The following is a 21,366-nucleotide window of genomic DNA, read 5'->3' as shown; positions in this document are numbered from 1 at the left end:
AAACCACTTTTTTTCAAAATTAGCGCTAGTTACTTTGGAACCCTGATATCTGTCAGGAATACCTGAATATCCCTTGACATGTATATATTTTGTTTTAGAAGACATCCCAAAGTATTGATCTAGGCCCATTTTGGTATATTTCATGCCACCATTTCACCGCCAAATGCGATTAAAAAAAAAAAAAAAGTTCACTTTTTCACAAATTTTGTCACAAACTTTAGGTTTCCCACTGAAATTATTTACAAACAGCTTCTGCAATGATCCCCTTTTTCAGAAATAACAGACTTATATGGCTTTGTGGTTGCTTTTTGGTAATTAGAAGGCCGCTTAATGCCGCTGCGCACCACACATGTTTTATGCCCAGGAGTGAAGGGGTTAATTAGGGAGCTTGTAGGGTTAATTTTAGCTTTAGTGTAGTAGACAACCCCAAGTATTGATCTAGGCCCATTTTGGTATATTTTATGCCACCATTTCACCGCCAAATGCGAGCAAATAAAAAAAAAAAACTTTACATTTTTCACAATTTTAGGTTTCTCACTGAAATTATTTACAAAACAGCTTGTGCTATTATGGCAGAAATTGATGTAAAAGCTTCTCTGGGATCCCCTTTGTTCAGAAATAGCAGATTTATATGGCTTTGGCGTTGCTTTTTGGTAATTAGAAGGCCGCTAAATGCTGCTGCGCACCACACGTGAATTATGCCCAGCAGTGAAGGGGTTAAATTAGGTAGTTTGTAGGGAGCTTGCAGGGTTAATTTTAGAGATCAGCCTCCCACCTGACACATCCCGCCCCCTGATCCCTCCCAAACAGCTCTCTTCCCTCCCCCACCCTACAATTGTTACCGCCATCTTAAGTACTGGCAGAAAGTCTGCCAGTACTAAATAAGAGTTTGGTTTTTTTTTAAATAAAAATTATAAAATATTTTAGTTGTGATGGACCCCTGCCTTAGCACCAACCTCCCTGATCCCCCCCCCCTCCAGCTCTCTAACCCTCTCCCCTACCTAATTACCGCCATCTTGGGTACTGGCAGCTGTCTGCCAGTACCCAGTTTGGCCCCACAAGTATTTTAATTTTATTTATAACTTTTATTTGCATGTTTAATTATTTCTGTAGTGTAGCAGCCCCCCCACAATACCCCCACCCCTCCCCCTCCCAGATCCTTTTAAATGTAAAAAAAAAAATATATAACTTTTTTTCCCCTTCCTTTTTCATTGGTGTCAGTGTGGCTAATGCGCGCATGTGCACACGTGCGCCCACGTGCACACACACACCCGTGCACGCGCGCACACGCTCCCTCCTCCCACCAGACAAAGGCACCATCGGCACCATCACTACCGGTGCAGAGGGGGCCACAGAGTGGCTCTCTCTGCATCGGAGGCTTGTAAAGGGGTATTGCAGGATGCCTCCATATCGAGGCATCACTGCAATACCCTCAGAGCTGCTGGAAGTGATTGTGATCACTTCCAGCACTCTGTTAGACAACTGACGTACCAGGTACGTCCATTGTCATTAACTGCTTGTTAATGCATGACGTACCTGGTACGTCAGTTGTCATTAAGGGGTTAATCATGAAAGAATTTTTTTGGGGTGTTATGTCCCTTTAAATTAACTCTTTACTCACAAGCTACTCTCCCATTCGCAATCAGACAAAACCAAAAAAGCGTGCAGACTTCTCCCGCCTCCTTTTACACGTGTCCACCGCCGCTAACAGATATTGCATTCCATAATATTGCCATATAAAAATAATACAAATGCAAGTGTTTTGCAAATGAAAAAATGAAATAAGTAAAACAGTCATGATAAAAAAAAAATGCGACAGTTTGGTTTCCCTTCAAAAAGTTATGGGGGCAAAGGGACAGCGTGTTTAAAAAAAAAAAAGGGGGCATCACCCTAATTTATATTACAAAATTGTTTTATTTTCCATAATGAAACATTTTACAAGGATGTTTAATGCCGAGTTGAATGTCCTTTTAAGCGAATCCTGTGCTTAACGTGAATAACTTTATACAGCAATATCTTTGCAGACGATCGGCTTATGCCCTGACTTGTGTGTTTTTTTGTTTTTCTTGCAGTATAAAGTGGCATCAGCTCCATTCCACAAGGTTGGGTTTGCAGATTTCTGGCTTGCGGACCAGTTAAACAGTTTGTCTCCTGTTTTTGTGGACTCCTGGGCACTGTGCTGCTATTATATATTAGATGTGAACTGGCAAGACCCTCATTCCTTGTCCCTGCATCCTCCAGGTAATTATCTCTAGCCAGCCCTCAGCAGTGGAATATAAAGACAAATATCAGTCTTGCAGCCAGTAAGAGCCGGAGAGCCATTTAGATAGTATCCTATTGCCATACAACGTCCCAATCATATTTAACCCAGTGGCTACCAGAGAGGATGCATTGCACCACCTGCGTTAGCCAAGGGTTTCACTAAACTTGCATAATAAAATAAAATGCCCATCAAAACCAGACAGTAAATAGTATCCGGAGGTATTTAGCTCCTTATATCTAAGCATAAGCACCACTTTAGCTACGTTTGATTCTAATTGGTCAATAGTAGGTTTGCCACCTTTAGTTCATGCCAAACCTAGACACTCTTGAGCCGTGCACAGCAAAAACATTTTTGCACAGTATACACTATGTATAATAGCACAAGCTTGCACATAAATATTTACACTCACACAATTTATCTCACACACTCTCATACACAAAGACACTCACACATACACCCTCACACACTCTCTCTCTCTAACATACACAAAAACACACGCTCTCACTCACTCCAACACACCCTCACACACTCTCTCTAACATACACAAAAACACACGCTCTCACTCACTCCAACACACCCTCACTCACACACTCTCTCTAACATACACAAAGACACACACATACACTCACACACTCTCTCTCACACACTCTCTCTAACATACACTCACACACTCTCTCTAACATACACTCACACACTCTCTCACACACACTCACACACACACACTCACACACACACACTCACACACACACACTCACACACACACACTCACACACACACACTCACACACACACTCACACACACACTCACACACACACACACACACACACACACACACACACACACACACTCACACACACACACACTCACACACACACACACTCACACACACACTCACACACACACACACACACACTCACACTTTTTCAAACACAGGCTCACACACACTCACACTTTTTCAAACACAGGCTCACACACACAGAGAGACATTAACCAACACAAAGACACTTACACAGACACACACTCCCACACAAGAGACAAATTGCTGTAGGCATGTGAAGTATGTTGCAAATGCACAATGTCACCTTTTTGGCTGTGGTCGTTTCCCTCCAAACACGGATATTTGCCTGTCTGGACCTGACACAGCTTCAAACCATTCCCGGACAGGAGGCAACCTATGCCTGCTCTGCATCTGATCTGGGATTATAGACAGTCTACGTAAAACAGTGGGGCAGATTTATCAAGTGTCTGGTGGTGATGATCCGTGATCATGTCCGCCAGACATCGATAAATGCCGACAGCATAAGCGGTCGCCATATATTATTGCATAAGCAGTTCTGGTGAACTGCTTGTACAATGCTGTCCCCTGCAGATTCGCAGCCAATCGCCCGCCTAGTAGGGGGTGTCAATCAACCTAATCATATGAGATTATGCGGATTGATGTCCGCCACCTCAGAGGAGGCGTACGAGTTATGGAGTTATTAACTCCAGTTTCAGGTGAGCCTGAAGGCTCGCATGGAAACAGGGTTATACGGCCCCATTTGGGCCGTGATAAATCGGCCCCAGTGTATAAGGCCTAACTAGGGGCCAGATTACAAGTGGGGCACTGAATATTAGCTAGGAAGAATTGAGCTCAATGGGAGCCGTGTTCTGATGCCATCATAAACGGCACAGAACCTAAGCGCAGCAAATTTAAATTTATGTGTATATACAAATATATATATATATATATATATATATATATATATATATATATATATATATATATATATATATATATATATATATATATTTATATTTATATTTACTGGGCACACACAGTTCTTATAAATCACAATGTAAAGGCATTCTCAGTGCCGTTTTTTATTTTCTAACACCCCTCAGCCGTCACTTTTAAACCCTAAAAACTGCCTAGTGCTATATTTTTTTTATAACAAACTAAAAGTCCCACTATTTTGAGTGCATTTGGGGCACTTTTAGAAAATTAACCAGAGATATGATCTCTGGTTAATTTTCTGAGCGTTAATGGTAGCAATAGCCACTTGTAATGGCTGGTTAATTTCCACGCGTCCGCAAACAGGCAAATTTGCCCGTTTGCAGGTGTCCAGTAAATTAGTGGGGTACTTGCAATCTAGCGCTAAATAGGGTTAAATCGGTTTTGTTATTTTGGAACCTGGTAATTTTCCACCTCAAGTCCTAGTTTGGCTTTTTTTGTTTTGTTTTTTATGTAGATGTGAGTTGTACAAGTACCTACCCACTCATAACCAGTTTACTTCAGTGTGTCCCCCCTTGGATAAGGTTTGCCCAATGTCTAAGAAGGTACTGGGACAGCCGAAAACTATTTCCACACCTGGTCAATGCCGGAAAATACTCTACAGTCTTCATTATGGTGACATTTGCCTCTCTCGCTGCCAGCGAAAAAGGTAAAAATATTTGTTGTTTTTTTCTTCCTTACTGTCAGCAAGCTTCATGCTTCTTGTGAGTATTCATGAATAATGTATGAAATTGCCAGTTAATTCTACCTTATTGGTGGCTTTCACAACACACAGCTTAATTAGAGAACTAAATACACTTGTCAGGATGTTGTCTTAAAGATATTTTAATTTCCCGAGAAAACATCATTTAAAGCTTCATGAAAATTTTTTCTCTAAAAAAAAAAAATAAAAAAAAATGTTTAAGGTATAAACACAGTAGTTTTAACTGTTTGCTTCCAATTTATGGTGTAATAAAGATATAGGTGGTCTCTTTTGCATGAATATAGTTTAATGTCTTACAACAGGAAAAAAATATTTTAAAGGGATAAGGAAGCGATGATTTAAAGGGACATTGTGTTTAGAAACTAGCATGCTAAAATTTGTTAAAAGAATGTTATTTTATTTAATTAACCCACAAAAAATATTTAAAAGACATAGCTGAAGCCCATATGGGAATTGCAAACATTGCAGTTTTGAAGCAGGAAACAGCTTGTGAGACAATCAGGAGTGACAGTTCTGAAGTAAGTGTGCTTCAGTTTTTCGCTTGCGCAAGCTAATGCGACCATGTTTTTACTTCGAGTGCAGTTAGTGCGTGAATAAATTTATTTTTTTTGCAAAACTCTGGCCCATACTGATCTAGGATATATAATTGCATTCAAACCTTTTGCAGTCAAGTAGATGAAAACATGTAAAATCATATTTATGTAATATTCATATTTAACCCCTTGACAACCAGCACTGTACCCTGTAAGATGCTGCTGTCCTGGGCCTCTCTCTGCCGCGATCTGGCTAAAAGTAGTGAGATTGCGCTATTTCTGCATTCCTCACAAGTGCGGCAGTGCAAAAATACACTGGCAGAGGTACTGATGCAGAGAGGGACACTCTGTGGTCCTCTCTGCATCGGGCAGCAGTGGTGCCGATCTTTGGTGGTGTGGGAAGGTTAGGAGGGAGGTGGGTGGGTGGGCGGCCCATCGCTGGAGGGGGGCGGAAGCTGGGGTGGGACCGCTACGCAAATAAAAAACAGAGTGGCAGGGTGGGGGAGGAGGGAGAAGGAGGTAGAGGGGGGATCCTATGGTGGAGGGGAAGATTAGAGGGTAGGGAAAGAATCTTGGAGGGGGAAGGGGGTAAATGGGGGAGGGAGTTGGGCAGCTACACTACAGAAATAAATGTTTTGTTTTTTAATTAAAATAAATTTAAAAATAATTAAAAACTGTGTACTGGCAAACATTTGCCAGTACCTAAGATGGAGGAAATTGGTTAGAAGGGGGAGGGTAAGAGCTTTTTGGGATGGATCAGGGAGATGGGAAGGTAAGGGTGTAAAACTGCATACTGGCAGACTGTCTGCCAGTACTTAAGATGGGGGTGACCATTGGGGAGGTGGGGGAGGGAAGAGAGCACAGAGGAAGTCCAGCACTCACAAGCACTCAATGGGACAAGCCCAGGTACCACGTCAAGGTCTCTCCCAAAACCTGGGTCCCTTATAGATACATATTTGAGCAAAATACCATCATATATAAGAAGAATGTTATATTTATTCCTAAATACATATTTCTACAATGTGAAGAACATTGGAATGTAAAATATTCATATTTTCATCTTTGGTTAGAGCACTTGGGCCCCGATGTTCAAAACATCAACAGACCATCGGGAAACTGCATTGATTGCCTCGTTGGCATCGCAGCCTGACGGAATGTTTAAAAAGGGGCGTGTCCAAGCAATGTCAGCGAGCACCAATCTCACTCCCTAGTCCCTACCACCACCTACACTGACGTAATGTGTAAACAGCACTCCACTATAATGCCCATCTAACTGCCTATTCTCAAAAAATGGCTAACTATAATAATAAACCTTATTATAACTATATAGCTATGTTGCTAAAGTTATCATCAATGTTTAAAAAAATGTGTTACAGTTGAGCTAAAACGCAGGCGGGACCAGCAAAACCTGCTTGGCCTATGCCGGACCGGTATTGAGCCCACGACTGCCGGCAACGGGCCAACCACCAGAGGACCCACAAAACCTGCTCGGCCTATACGGCCTTCTGGAACTCTGTGCCGGACCGGAATTAAGCCCCCAACTGCCGGAGAACCGGAAAAACCTCCTTGGTCGTCAGTCTGTGGCTCAATTCTAGTCTGGTTCCAGGAGCCCGGATAGGCCAAAGAGGTTTTGCCAGTGCTGCCGGCATTTTAGCGCATCTCTGTGACAAGATATGCATTGTCATGTAAAATGTAGATTTAAAGTATTGGAGACATCTTAAAATAAATGTAATAGTTGCTTGCTATTATTTTAAATATATATTTTAAAATATATTTATCTGCCATATATATTCCACCCTTACATCGGTCCTTGACAATCTAGACCCTCTTACCATTGCTCGGAAATCACACACTCATCCTCAGCCCTGGCATACTCCTGACACAGTATCTCGGAGTTCAGCCGATTTCCTTCATTACAAGTTCATTTTGAACACCTACTATTCTGCCCTTAATCTCTATAAGCAACACTACTTATCTACTCTTATCGCTACTTTTTCTTCAAACTCAAAATGTCTGTTCTCCACTTTCAATACTCTTCTCCGCCCACCCCCTAATACAACTTCTCTGTCAGCTCAAGACTGTCAGCCACTTCAATAACAAAATCGACTCCATCAGAAACTAAATCAGCTCTCAACATACTTCCATTCTCTCACCCCTTCAAACGCTCGCAGTCAACCACAACCCACATAGCCATAAATTTAGTTATTTCTCCCCTGTTACTGAGGAAGAAGTTTTGGCACTTATACTGCGTTCTCACCTCACTACCTGTCCCCTTGACCCTATCCCCTCACAACTGCTTCCCGCCCTCTCTTCTACCCTTACCCCTATACTCACACACACATTTTCAACCTTTCCCTTAGCACCAGTATATTTCCCTCATCTCTGAAACATGCACTGGTCACACCTATCCTCAAAAAACCTTTTCCTTATCCAACCTCCCCATCCAACTACCGCCCTATTTTCCTACTCCCTCTTGCCTCAAAGCTTCTCGAAAAGCTAGTATATCCACGCCTATCCCATTTCATTAAACTCCCTCTTCGACCCACTGCAATCTGGATTTCATCCCCATCACTCCACAGAGACAGCAATCGTTAAGGTTACCAACAACCTACTTACAGCAAAATCAAAAGGCCACTTCTCTCTGCTTATCCTCCTTGATCTGTCCACAGACTTTGATACTGTTGACCACCCTCTTTTGCTCCAAACCCTCCAATCCTTCGGCATTTGTGACACAGCTCTCTTGTGTGGTTCTCTTCCTACCTGTCAAACCGTACCTTTAGTGTAGCCTTCTCTGGGGCCTTGTCTGCCCTGTCACCACTATCTGTTGGGGTACCGCAAGGCTCTATGCTCGGTCCCCTTCTCTTCTCAATTTACATGTCATCATTAGTGTGACGGACCCTTTGGTCAGGACTGAAAGCGTTAACTTTATTTTCTAAATACAAGTTGCTGGCTCCAGCCATAATTTAGTTAGTGATAAGAATTCCATTGTTTAATCACCTCCAGAGTCAGACTGTTGGTGATAAGGACTCCATTGTGTCTTATGTTTAACTTGATATCTGCCTAAGTAAAGTAATGTATTCTATTGTATCATGTAAAAGGGTATGTTCCCTCCATGTAATGTACAACAGTCTTTCAACCCCCCCATTTGGGGTCAAACCTGTATAAATACTAGGCATCTAGCCTTTAATAAATGTCATTCTGTTTTAAACCTGATGTGAAGCCTGGTCTCATGTTTGAGGGGGAAAACTGGCTGGGTTGTGAGTTGCTGATTCCCTATGCAGGACATTGTTCATCTGGTGTTAACCTTTGGTATCCTGTTGGTACCGTAACAATTGGTGGCAAGCGACGGAATGAACCTTATCGCCCAGAAGAGCAACTACACAAGCCAGTAACCTCAGGAAGAGGGGGATTATTACAACACTGACTAAGATGGAAAGAGTACCAGGGACAGAAGGAACCAATGGGCCCACCATAGCAGACAGAACCCCTGAAGAAGCAAGCTTTGATCGGGCGGTTAAAATAAGACTGGCACATTATGGCCCCAACCCATCTGCGGAAATTATCAACCGGGTCATAGCAGCTGTGGAGGCCAACCTACTTTGCCAAAGCGGCGCTGCAGCAGCCCAAGTCACAGCAACCCAAGTGGAAAAGAGAAAAGTCAATTTTGCAGCTTTTAAAAACTTCCTGGAAACAGAAGGAGAGATTGATGGGTACCTTGAGGATTTTGAGAGGCAATGTGCACTACACAAGGTACCCGCAGAGGACTGGGTCACGATATTATCCGGAAAATTATCCGGCCGGGCCAGTGAGGCTTTTCGGGCCATTCCAGATGAGGAAGTCGGGGATTATAATACTGTAAAAGAGGCTCTGCTCTCCAGGTATGCGGTTACACCGGAGGCATACCGGAGGCGGTTCAGAGACACTGTTAAATTAGCTGGAGATTCCTACCTTGAGTGGGCATGTAAGGTGCACCGCACAGCAGCTCACTGGATAGCAGGGTGCCAAGCCGTATCTGGGGAAGAGGTGCTGCAGCTATTCCTGTTGGAACATTGCTTTGACAAGTTACCCGCAGGAGTTGGAGAGTGGGTTCGGGACCGTAAACCCTCCACCCTGCATGAAGCGGCTCGCTTGGCAGATGAGTATACGGATGCCCGCAAACTGGACACTGCTACCACTAAGCCCCCTGCTAGAGTGGAGTACAGACCCCCCAGTCACCCCAGCAGCTGCCAGTTACCAAACCCCGGCACACTGCTATACCACACGGCCTCCGGCCACGAACTACCCTCAGACAACCCGGTTCAATTCGCGGGGCTACTCACAACCGAATCGGTGCTTTGGATGTAAGCAACTAGGGCACAAAAGACCAGAGTGTCCCCTAAATGCAGCGAACCAAGCACAGTCCTGGAGAAGACCTGCCGGCGGAATCACACGTAACCCTCAGCCTGCGGCCCGCTACGTAGAGGCGCAAGAATGCTGGGGCATCCTACATGAGGCAGACCTTGTGCAAGCTGCCCACCGGAATAACTGGCGACTGGTTAAAGTGAATGGGAAGGAGGTCAGTGGTCTACGGGATACTGGTGCTACCATGACCTTGCTTCAAAAGAACTTGGTGTCTGAGAAACAGCACACTGGAGACACTGTGGCTGTGAGGGTAGCAGGGGGCGATGTGTTCCGCCTACCTGTTGCCAGGGTACATTTGGATTGAAGAGGGGGCGCTAGACCTGTGAATGTGGGGGTCAAGAAGGAGTTACCTGCTGATGTTCTTCTTGGAAATGACTTGGCCCCCCTTGTTTCTGCCTATGCTCCCATGGGTCCCGCTGATGTTAACCCTGTGCCTACCCATGCTCAGATCCGTGCAGCAGAGACTGACCCCCCTGCTGCTAAGCCCCAGAACGCTGAGCTCAGTAAATCTCTATCCGCTATTGATACGTGGAAGTCCCGTTACAATGCGCTGATGAAGGAGAAGAGGAGCGCAGAGGAAAAAGCATGTTTAGAACAGGAATCTCTGCTAGACAAGCTGCACCGACAGACTGCAGAAAACACCAGCTTGAGAGTGGAACATGAAACCTTAAAGACAAACTTAGTGACACTTGAGGAGAAGCTGACGCTGGCTCATAGAGAGGTGCAGCAACTCAAGGGCACCCTATGTCAGTATGAAGGGATTGTGGATACCTATAAAGAGCAGGTACAGAAAACTTGTAAAGAAGCTGATGGGATTTTGAAGGACTGTTTAGCCCTAGTCTGGGCACTGAGGAAGTTGAACCCTTGTTTGTATGGACAGGAATTCTCTCTCATAACGGGAATACAGATGGATTGTCCTGGCAAACTGACATGCCTACCACCTCCTAGTCCGGTCATCCCCAGGTTGACCCGCCAAAGGGTCAAGCCGGGTCTGCCGGAGTGTTCCACAAGGGGGGAGCTATGTGACGGACCCTTCGGTCAGGACTGAAAGCGTTAACTTTATTTTCTAAATACAAGTTGCTGGCTCCAGCCATAATTTAGTTAGTGATAAGAATTCCATTGTTTAATCACCTCCAGAGTCAAACTGTTGGTGATAAGGACTCCATTGTGTCTTATGTTTAACTTGATATCTGCCTAAGTAAAGTAATGTATTCTATTGTATCATGTAAAAGGGCATGTTCCCTCCATGTAATGTACAACAGTCTTTCAACCCCCCCATTTGGGGTCAAACCTGTATAAATACTAGGCATCTAGCCTTTAATAAATGTCATTCTGTTTAAAACCTGATGTGAAGCCTGGTCTCATGTTTGAGGGGAAAAACTGGCTGGGTTGTGAGTTGCTGATTCCCTATGCAGGACATTGTTCATCTGGTGTTAACCCTTGGTATCCTGTTGGTACCGTAACAATTTTAGGTTCCCTAATAAAGTCCCACGGGTTCCTATATCATTTGCATGCTAACGACACCCAAATCTACTTCTCTGCACCAGACCTATCTCCTTCCTTGCTAACCCGTGTCACTAACTGTTTTTCTCACATCTCTTCCTGGATGTCCTCTCACTACCTCAAGCTAAATCTTCATTCTCTTGGCATGTTTATTTGAAAATCAAGAAAGTTAAAATGCCGGCCCATTTTCTCCTGTTAAGTGTAGTCAGTCCACGGGTCATCCATTACTTATGGGATATTAACTCCTCCCTAACAGGAAGTGCAAGAGGATCACCCAAGCAGAGCTGCTATATAGCTCCTCCCCTCTACGTCACACCCAGTCATTCTCTTGCACCTAACTAATAGATAGGATGTGTGAGAGGAGTGTGGTTATTAAATTTAGTTTTTTATTACTTCAATCAAAAGTTTGTTGTTTTAAACAGCACCGGAGTGTGTTGTTTTTTTCTCAGGCAGTATTAGAAGAAGAATCTACCTGAGTTTGTATATGATCTTAGCGGACGTAACTAAGATCCATTTGCTGTTCTCGGACATTCTGAGGAGCGAGGTAACTTCAGAACAGGGGACAGCGGGCAGGGTTCACCTGCAAAGAGGTATGTTGCAGTATATTATTTTCTAAGGAATGGAATTGACTGAGAAAATACTGCTAATACCGATATAATGTAAGTACAGCCTTAAATGCAGTAGTAGTAACTGGTATCAGGCTGTTATGTATGTATGTTGGCACTAAAGTATTTCTGGGGAATGGCACTTCACTAAGAAAATACTGTATACATATAACTCTAGCCTCTCTGCAGTGATAGCGACTAGCAACAGGCTTTTATTCTTATTTCATATATTTAAAACGTTTACTGACAGTTTAATAATTTTTTTCTCTGAGGTACTTGGTGAAAAATTATGGGCATTATTTTCCACTTGGCTGTCGTTTATTTTGTATAAAATCAGTTACTGAGCTTCCCCTCTGCTGTGTTAAGAGTGGGAGGGGCCTATTTTTGGCGCTTTTACTACGCATTAAAAATTCAGTCACAGTCTTCCTTATTCTCCCTGCATGATCCAGGACGTCTCTACAGAGCTCAGGGGTCTCCAAAACTAGTTTGAGGGAGGTAATCACTCACAGCAGACCTGTGAGACTTTGCTTTGACTGTGATAGAAAAACGTATTTATTTGTCAATCGTTTTTTTGGTATTAAGGGGTTAATAATCAATTTGCTGATGGGTGCTATCCTTTGCTAAATTAATGCATTTCATATGAAAAATTGATTGCTATAACTAAACCGGTTCATTGTTATATCAAAGTGAGTTTTTTTGTGTGCTTCTTAAAGGCACAGTAACGTTTTTTATATTGCTTGTAAATTCAGTTGAAAAGTATTTTCCAAGCTTGCTAGTCTAATTGCTAGTTTGTTTAAACATGTCTGACACAGAGGAATCTCTTTGTGCAATATGTTCAAAGGCCAAGGTGGAGCCCAATAGAAATTTATGTACTAATTGCATTGATGCTACTTTAAATAAAAGTCAATCTGTACATGTTAAGCAACATTCACCAGACAACGAGGGGGAAGTTATGCCGACTATCTTGCCTCACGTGTCAGTACCTGCATCTCCCGCTCAGGAGGTGCGTGATATTGTAACGCCAAGTACATCAGGGCGGCCATTACAAATCACTTTACAAGACATGGCTAATGTTATGACTGAAGTTTTGTCTAAATTGCCAGAACTTAGGGGTAAACGAGACCACTCTGGGGTGAGAACAGAGTGCGCTGATAATGTTAGGGCCATGTCTGATACTGCGTCACAATTTGCAGAACATGAAGACGGAGAGCTTCATTCTGGGGGTGACGGATCTGATCCAAATAAACTGGATTCAGACATTTCAAATTTTAAGTTTAAGCTGGAAAACCTCCGTGTATTACTAGGGGAGGTTTTAGCGGCTCTGAATGATTGTAACACAGTTGCAATCCCAGAGAAAATGTGTAGGTTGGATAAATATTTTGCGTTACCGACGAGTACTGACGTTTTTCCTATACCTAAGAGACTTACTGAAATTGTTATTAAGGAGTGGGATAGACCCGGTGTGCCTTTCTCACCCCCTCCTATATTCAGAAAAATGTTTCCAATAGACGCCACCACACGGGACTTATGGCAAACGGTCCCTAAGGTGGAGGGAGCAGTTTCTACTTTAGCTAAGCGTACCACTATCCCGGTGGAGGATAGCTGTGCCTTTTCAGATCCAATGGATAAAAAGTTAGAGGGTTACCTTAAGAAAATGTTTGTTCAACAAGGTTTTATATTGCAACCCCTTGCATGCATTGCGCCTGTCACGGCTGTGGCGGCATTTTGGTTTGAGTCTCTGGAAGAGACCCTTGACACAGCTCCATTAGATGAGATTACACACAAGCTTAAAACCCTTAAGCTAGCTAATTCATTTATTTCTGATGCCGTAGTACACTTAACTAAACTTACGGCTAAGAATTCCGGATTCGCCATTCAGGCGCGCAGAGCGCTGTGGCTAAAATCCTGGTCAGCTGATGTGACTTCTAAATCTAAATTGCTTAACATACCTTTCAAGGGGCAGACATTATTCGGGCCCGGTTTGAAAGAAATTATCGCTGATATTACGGGAGGTAAAGGCCATGCCCTGCCTCAAGACAGAGCCAAACCAAGGGCTAGACAGTCTAATTTTCGTGCCTTTCGTAACTTCAAGGCAGGAGCAGCATCAACTTCCTCTGCCCCAAAACAGGAAGGAGCTGTTGCTCGCTACAGACAAGGCTGGAAACCTAACCAGACCTGGAACAAGGGCAAGCAGGCCAGAAAACCTGCTGCTGCCCCTAAGACAGCATGAAGTGAGGGCCCCCGATCCGGAAACGGATCTAGTGGGGGGCAGACTCTCTCTCTTCGCCCAGGCTTGGGCAAGAGATGTCCAGGATCCCTGGGCGTTGGAGATCATATCTCAGGGATATCTTCTGGACTTCAAAGCTTCTCCTCCACAAGGGAGATTTCATCTTTCAAGGTTGTCAACAAACCAGATAAAGAAAGAGGCGTTTCTACTCTGTGTACAAGATCTTTTACTCATGGGAGTGATCCATCCGGTTCCGCGGTCAGAACACGGACAAGGGTTTTACTCAAATCTGTTTGTGGTTCCCAAGAAAGAAGGAACCTTCAGACCAATATTGGATTTAAAGATCCTAAACAAATTCCTAAGAGAATGGAAACTATTCGGACTATCTTACCCATGATCCAAAGGGGTCAGTACATGACCACAGTGGATCTAAAGGATGCCTACCTTCACATACCGATTCACAAGGATCATTACCGGTATCTAAGGTTTGCCTTCCTAGACAGGCATTACCAGTTTGTAGCTCTTCCCTTCGGGTTAGCTACGGCTCCAAGAATCTTTACAAAGGTTCTGGGCTCTCTTCTGGCGGTACTAAGACCGTGAGGAATATCGGTAGCTCCGTACCTAGACGACATTCTGATTCAAGCGTCAAGCTTCCAAACTGCCAAGTCTCATACAGAGTTAGTACTGGCATTTCTAAGGTCGCATGGGTGGAAAGTGAACAAAGAAAAGAGTTCTCTGTTACCACTCACAAGAGTTCCCTTCTTGGTTACTCTTATAGATTCTGTAGAAATGAAAATTTACCTGACAGAGGACAGGTTAACAAAACTTCTAAATGCTTGCCGTGTCCTTCATTCCATTCAACACCCGTCAGTGGCTCAATGCATGGAGGTAATCGGCTTAATGGTAGCGGCAATGGACATAGTACCTTTTGCGCGCCTGCATCTCAGACCACTGCAATTGTGCATGCTAAGTCAGTGGAATGGGGATTACTCAGATTTGTCCCCTATGCTGAATCTGGATCAAGAGACCAGAGATTCTCTTCTATGGTGGCTTTCTCGGCCACATCTGTCCAGGGGGATGCCCTTCAGCAGGCCAGACTGGACAATTGTAACAACAGACGCCAGCCTTTTAGGTTGGGGCGCTGTCTGGAATTCCCTGAAGGCTCAGGGATCATGGACTCAGGAGGAGAGTCTCCTTCCAATAAACATTCTGGAATTGAGAGCAGTTCTCAATGCCCTTCTGACTTGGCCTCAGTTAGCAACTCTGAGGTTCATCAGGTTTCAGTCGGACAACATCACGACTGTGGCTTACATAAATCATCAGGGAGGGACAAGGAGTTCCCTAGCGATGATGGAAGTCTCAAAGATTATTCGCTGGGCAGAGTCTCACTCTTGCCACCTGTCAGCGATTCACATCCCAGGCGTGGAGAACTGGGAGGCGGATTTCCTAAGTCGCCAGACTTTTCATCCGGGGGAGTGGGAACTTCATCCGGAGGTCTTTGCCCAAATACTTCGACGTTGGGGCAAACCAGATCTGGATCTCATGGCGTCTCGCCAGAACGCCAAACTTCCTTGTTACGGATCCAGGTCCAGGGACCCGGGAGCGGCGCTGATAGATGCTCTGACAGCACCTTGGGTCTTCAACATGGCTTATGTGTTTCCACCCTTCCCGATGCTTCCTCGATTGATTGCCAGGATCAAACAGGACAAAGCATCGGTGATTCTAATAGCGCCTGCGTGGCCACGCAGGACCTGGTATGCAGATCTAGTGGACATGTCATCCTGTCCACCTTGGTCGCTGCCTCTGAGACAGGACCTTCTAATTCAGGGTCCTTTCAAACATCAAAATCTAATTTCTCTGAAGCTGACTGCATGGAAATTGAACGCTTGATTTTATCAAAGCGTGGATTTTCGGAGTCAGTAATTGATACCTTAATACAGGCTAGGAAACCCGTTACCAGGAAAATTTGCCATAAGATATGGCGTAAATATTTACACTGGTGCGAATCCAAGAGTTACTCATGGAGTAAGGTTAGGATTCCGAGGATATTGTCTTTTCTACAAGAAGGTTTAGAAAAGGGTTTATCTGCAAGTTCTTTAAAGGGACAGATCTCAGCTCTGTCCATCCTTTTACACAAACGTCTGTCAGATGTTCCAGACGTTCAGGCTTTTTGTCAGGCTTTGGCCAGGATTAAGCCTGTGTTTAAGACTGTTGCTCCACCGTGGAGCTTAAACTTAGTTCTTAACGTTTTACAGGGTGTTCCGTTTGAACCCCTTCATTCCATTGATATCAAGCTGTTATCTTGGAAAGTTCTGTTTTTAATGGCTATTTCCTCGGCTCGTAGAGTCTCTGAGTTATCGGCCTTACATTGTGATTCTCCTTATCTGATTTTTTCATTCAGACAAGGTAGTTCTGCGTACTAAACCTGGGTTCTTACCTAAGGTAGTCGCTAACAAGAATATCAATCAAGAGATTGTTGTTCCATCATTGTGCCCTAACCCTTCTTCAAAGAAGGAACGACTTCTGCACAATCTAGACGTAGTCCGTGCCCTGAAATTTTATTTACAGGCAACTAAAGATTTTCGCCAAACTTCTTCCCTGTTTGTCTTTTATTCTGGACAGAGGAGAGGACAAAAAGCATCTGCTACCTCTCTCTCTTTTTGGCTTCGTAGCATAATACGTTTAGCCTATGAGACTGCTGGACAGCAGCCTCCTGATAGAATTACAGCTCATTCTACGAGAGCTGTGGCTTCCACGTGGGCCTTTAAGAATGAGGCCTCTGTTGAACAGATTTGCAAGGCTGCAACTTGGTCTTCTCTTCATACTTTTTCCAAATTTTACAAATTTGACACTTTTGCTTCTTCTGAGGCTGTTTTTGGGAGAAAGGTTCTTCAGGCAGTGGTTCCTTCCATGTAAAGATCCTGCCTGTCTCTCCCGTCATCCGTGTACTTTAGCTTTGGTATTGGTATCCCATAAGTAATGGATGACCCGTGGACTGACTACACTTAACAGGAGAAAACATAATTTATGCTTACCTGATAAATTCCTTTCTCCTGTAGTGTAGTCAGTCCACGGCCCGCCCTGTTTTTTATGGCAGGTCTAAATTTTAAATTATACTCCAGTCACCACTGCACCCTATAGTTTCTCCTTTCTCGTTTGGTTTTCGGTCGAATGACTGGGTGTGACGTAGAGGGGAGGAGCTATATAGCAGCTCTGCTTGGGTGATCCTCTTGCACTTCCTGTTAGGGAGGAGTTAATATCCCATAAGTAATGGATGACCCGTGGACTGACTACACTACAGGAGAAAGGAATTTATCAGGTAAGCATAAATTATGTTTTTGGTGAACAACCTGGGTTGTCCTTGCTGATTGGACAGCACCAACAAACAAGTGCTGTCCATGGTACTGAACCAACAATTTGCTGGCTCCTTAGCTAAGATGCCTTCTTTTTCAAATAAAGATAGCAAGAGAACATAGAAAAATTGATAATAGAAGAAAATTAGAAAGTTGCTTAAAATTGCATTCTCTATCCGAATCATGAAAGAAAGGGTTCAGTATCCCTTTAAACCAATATGCAATTTACATGCACAACTGTTTACATATTTAATATCAATGCAAGGCCTTACTACATTATATCTACAATCTTTAAAATAAAATGCATGGCCATGTAAAATGAATATTAGTTTAAGTATTGGATATATAAATTAAAATGTAGATATCCTTGCTGAATGCATTTATAATTGTAAATAAAAATATATTTTTAAAATAGATATTTATATTATAAAAGACAGTTGCATTATAATTATAGTATCACATACCTGCATGCCTGTTATGCAATAAAACAATTGTAACACTAATGCCTATTGTAAAAATAATATAAATTTTAAAATATATATTTATATTTAAAATAAAAAAACACAAGAAAAATACATATTAATGTATATAAAATAGTTAAAAGAATATGCATCATCCATAAAAATGCATAATATTTTAAAAATTATAGATAAATGCACTATTAACCCCCTAAGCTGCCCTAACCTAATCAACCCCCATACATGTATGGGGTGATTAGTTGATTAAGGCCTAATAAATGGTAACCATCATTAATCACCTAATCAACCCTCATACAGGTATGAGGGGTGGTTAGGAGATTAAGATCTACAAAATCCTAACAACAATATTCACCCAATCAACCCCCATACAGGTATGCGGGAGGTTAGGGGATTAAAGCCTAAACCGCCACCTTCCAATACAAACTAGAATTACACTAACAACTAACCCCCCCCCCTTTAAACTAACCACTATCTAAACTAAACCCCCCTCTAAACTAACCCAAACTAAGCTACATTAAAAAAAAATCTAAGTTACAGAAAATAAAAAATACATTATACCAAATACTAAACTACATTAACCTTTTCTATTGGATGATTAGAATTTAAATTTAAAAAAAAATTCTTGTAATTGCCTGATTCAAATTAGCCAGTAGGTACTGACTGATTTGAAATCAGCCAATCGGAAGAGGTACACCTATATATTGGGGTTCTGCACTTCCGGGTTTCAGTGTGCGGTGGAGATTGCATGAAGATGAGGGCTCCCCGAAGAAAAGAACATGTGGAGCAGAGGGGGCAGAAGAGGCCGCCTAAGTCTGCCTCCGTGAAGATGGGCTCCTGAAGGATGGGCCACGCCGCTGATGAATATTGTGAAGCGGAGGCGGTGGAAGAAGCTTAGATGGGCCCCTGAGCACTTGAAGCCATGGATGAAGATGGGTCTGTGACAGATCAAAAGGATGTGAGTAACACTTTTGGGATTAGTTTATTTTTTAGATTAGGCTTTGTTATTTCATTTTATGTCTTAACCTAGGTTCTTAAAGTTAAATTTTGTTATTTTTTTGGGGGTGGGGGGTTACTTTAATGTAGGTGGGGGGCAATGCCCTGCAAATGGCCCTTTTAAAGGCTATTGCAATTTATTTTAGAGAGTTAGGGTTTAGTTTTTTTTATTTTGGCTGCAGCTTTTTTATTTTATGGGGCATGTCGTTTAAGGTTAGGTATGATGTTTTTTTTTTTTTGGATAATGTAGTTTAATTTTTTTTGTGTAACTTAGTCTTAGTTTAGAGGGGGGGTTATGTGTTAGAGTATGGATAGATTTCATTTGGGGGTTTTCAGTTTAGGTTTTTTTATTTTTTTAAGTTAGCACTTGCAGTGATTTCATGGCAGCATAGGGGGTTAATAGTTAGCACTTCTGGTGGGTTCATGACAACATTGGGGGTAAATAGTCAGAACTTGCGGTGAGTATGTGGCAGTGCAGGGGTTAATAGATGGTACTTGCGGTGAGTATGTGGCGGTGCAGGGGTTAATAGATGGTACTTGCGGTGAGTATGTGGCGGTGCAGGGGTTAATATATAGTACTTTCAGTGGGTATCTGGCGGTTTAGAGATTAATAATCAGTGATTTGCAGTGGGTATTAGTTTAGCGTTAGTGTGCGATCGTGGGGTACTTCAGTTTAGGGGTATTAGGAGTAGCGGTTAGGTATACGGCAGTAATATTACAGGGATAGTTTACTATAAATCGCCAATATGGTCGGCGATGCTGGGTGTTGCTTAAGCCAGCATTGCTGATCAATGGCGTGTATAGTAAACGCCTCTCAGTGATGCAGCCATGTCGGGAGCTTGGAATATTCTGACAAGCTCGCTCAACATAGCGCCGGAATCCTTGCAATATTTCAGCGCCTCGTAGCATTTTCGAACATCAGGGTCTTGAGAATATGCTATCAGGTTAACATGCGATTAGGTTTTTTTTCCTTTTATGGTGAAATATGTAAACGCAGTCGCACTATCCGAAGTTCAGCTTTTTGCATGCATTAAGTGAACGAGCGAAAACATTTTACTTTCAACTTGTAATACAAGCTCTACCCGATGCACGCAAAAATCTTACTTCTAGCAGAATCGTGCAGGCCCACAATTTTTTACTGCGTTTTTACTTCAATATATAATTTATTCATTTATAGGATAATTGAAATTGCAATTTTTGTGAGCCCTATTGTAATGGATGCATCTCCTTCACATACGTAAATTCACGGAAGGTCCTTTGCGGGGCGCACTGTTTTCAAGGTTAAAACTGCCTTTAAAGAATTCCAGCAGGGGGTTCACGTTACTGTCATGCCCAGAGACCTTTATATAATAGCGGCCCCTAGTAAACTTTTCTGGCATACTGTTCGGAAAATGTTAGCTGCAAAGTAAGCAAGTTAATAAGAACTGCCATGTAGTCAACAAGCGTAAGGAATAATGTTATGCCCTGATTTACTTTCTAGCACAGTATACCCAGTTAGCCATCAATTTCATTGTGCATTGTTAGTCTCAGTGTGATGTGAAATAATAAAACAGCTCAGTGTCGCCTGCTTGTGTGTTACAGAGTGGCCCTCCGTGAGTACAGGAGGGAATATTTATTTCTACGCCTGGATAGCAGCAGCCTGCGTGGGCACTCTATTTACCACCATGTGGGATCTTAAGATGGACTGGGGAGTGTTGGAGCAGAACAGTGAAGAAAACCTGCTCCTCAGGGGTGAGATGGTCTATCCTAAAAAAGTAAGCATGTGTGCTTCCCACGGCCAATCAGATTTGTTTTCTCTGTAAGGGGTTAAACAAATAAAAGTTTATCAACATTTTTGAAAAGCTCATATGTAGTAAGTTTGCTAAACATACTATGGTATCTTAATTATTCCATATAAAAACCTTGGGATATATTAAGTTACACTAGAGTCAGGGGTGGTGAACCTATTGCACAAGGACCTGAGTTGGCGCTCATAACAAAATATGCCGGTCTCTGGGCTACTACCATATTTTTTTTTTGCTTTAGTTATGTCATTTTTCTTGTGAAGTCATGCTTTATAGCGATAGTGAATTCAAAATGATTTAATTTACTCTGTTCTTTTGGTATCCTTTGTTTAAAAGCATACCTAGGTATGCTGAGACACAGCAATGCACAGTGGGAAATAGCCATTGATATACCTTTTGATATTGGCTCACCAGATATGTGCAGCTAGGTGCGGGTAGTGATTTGTTGTGGTGTTCCTTTAATTATTTAGCTATATTAACTCTAATATTACTTTAATTGAATTTTTTATTTTATTTACTGTTTTGAGATTATCGCCAGTTGGAGTAGACACTCAGCAAGGCTCATTATCCCTGCACTAAGCATTCTCTTGCTGCAGAATAAGCTCTATTTTTTTTTAAAGCTCATTAAAAAATAAATATGAACCCAGTGATATCACGAATATATCACTCACTATCGTTCCCTAATTGTCTAGACCCTCTGCTTCATCCTTGCGTTGGTTTCCCAAGGCCATGTACAGACTACTCTGTTCCC

The 21,366-nt window shown here is 42.7% G+C and overlaps 1 protein-coding gene across 1 annotated transcript in view; it reads left to right on the top strand.

Annotated features, from left to right (window-relative positions):
* The window catches only part of LOC128642776 (xenotropic and polytropic retrovirus receptor 1 homolog), a 556,720-nt gene that overhangs the window by 510,986 nt on the left and 24,368 nt on the right, over positions 1 to 21,366 (top strand). Inside the window, exons 11-13 of the mRNA XM_053695572.1 lie at positions 2,073 to 2,241; positions 4,492 to 4,683; positions 20,413 to 20,585. Coding sequence (XP_053551547.1) covers positions 2,073 to 2,241; positions 4,492 to 4,683; positions 20,413 to 20,585 — 534 coding nt within the window. The remainder of the gene's footprint in view (positions 1 to 2,072; positions 2,242 to 4,491; positions 4,684 to 20,412; positions 20,586 to 21,366) is intronic.

The sequence above is a fragment of the Bombina bombina genome, chromosome 12 (assembly GCF_027579735.1).
Source record: "Bombina bombina isolate aBomBom1 chromosome 12, aBomBom1.pri, whole genome shotgun sequence".
NCBI classification, from domain to species: Eukaryota; Metazoa; Chordata; class Amphibia; order Anura; family Bombinatoridae; genus Bombina; species Bombina bombina.
The sequence above is the reverse complement of the archived record's forward strand: the minus strand, read 5'-3'. Positions and strand labels throughout refer to the sequence as shown.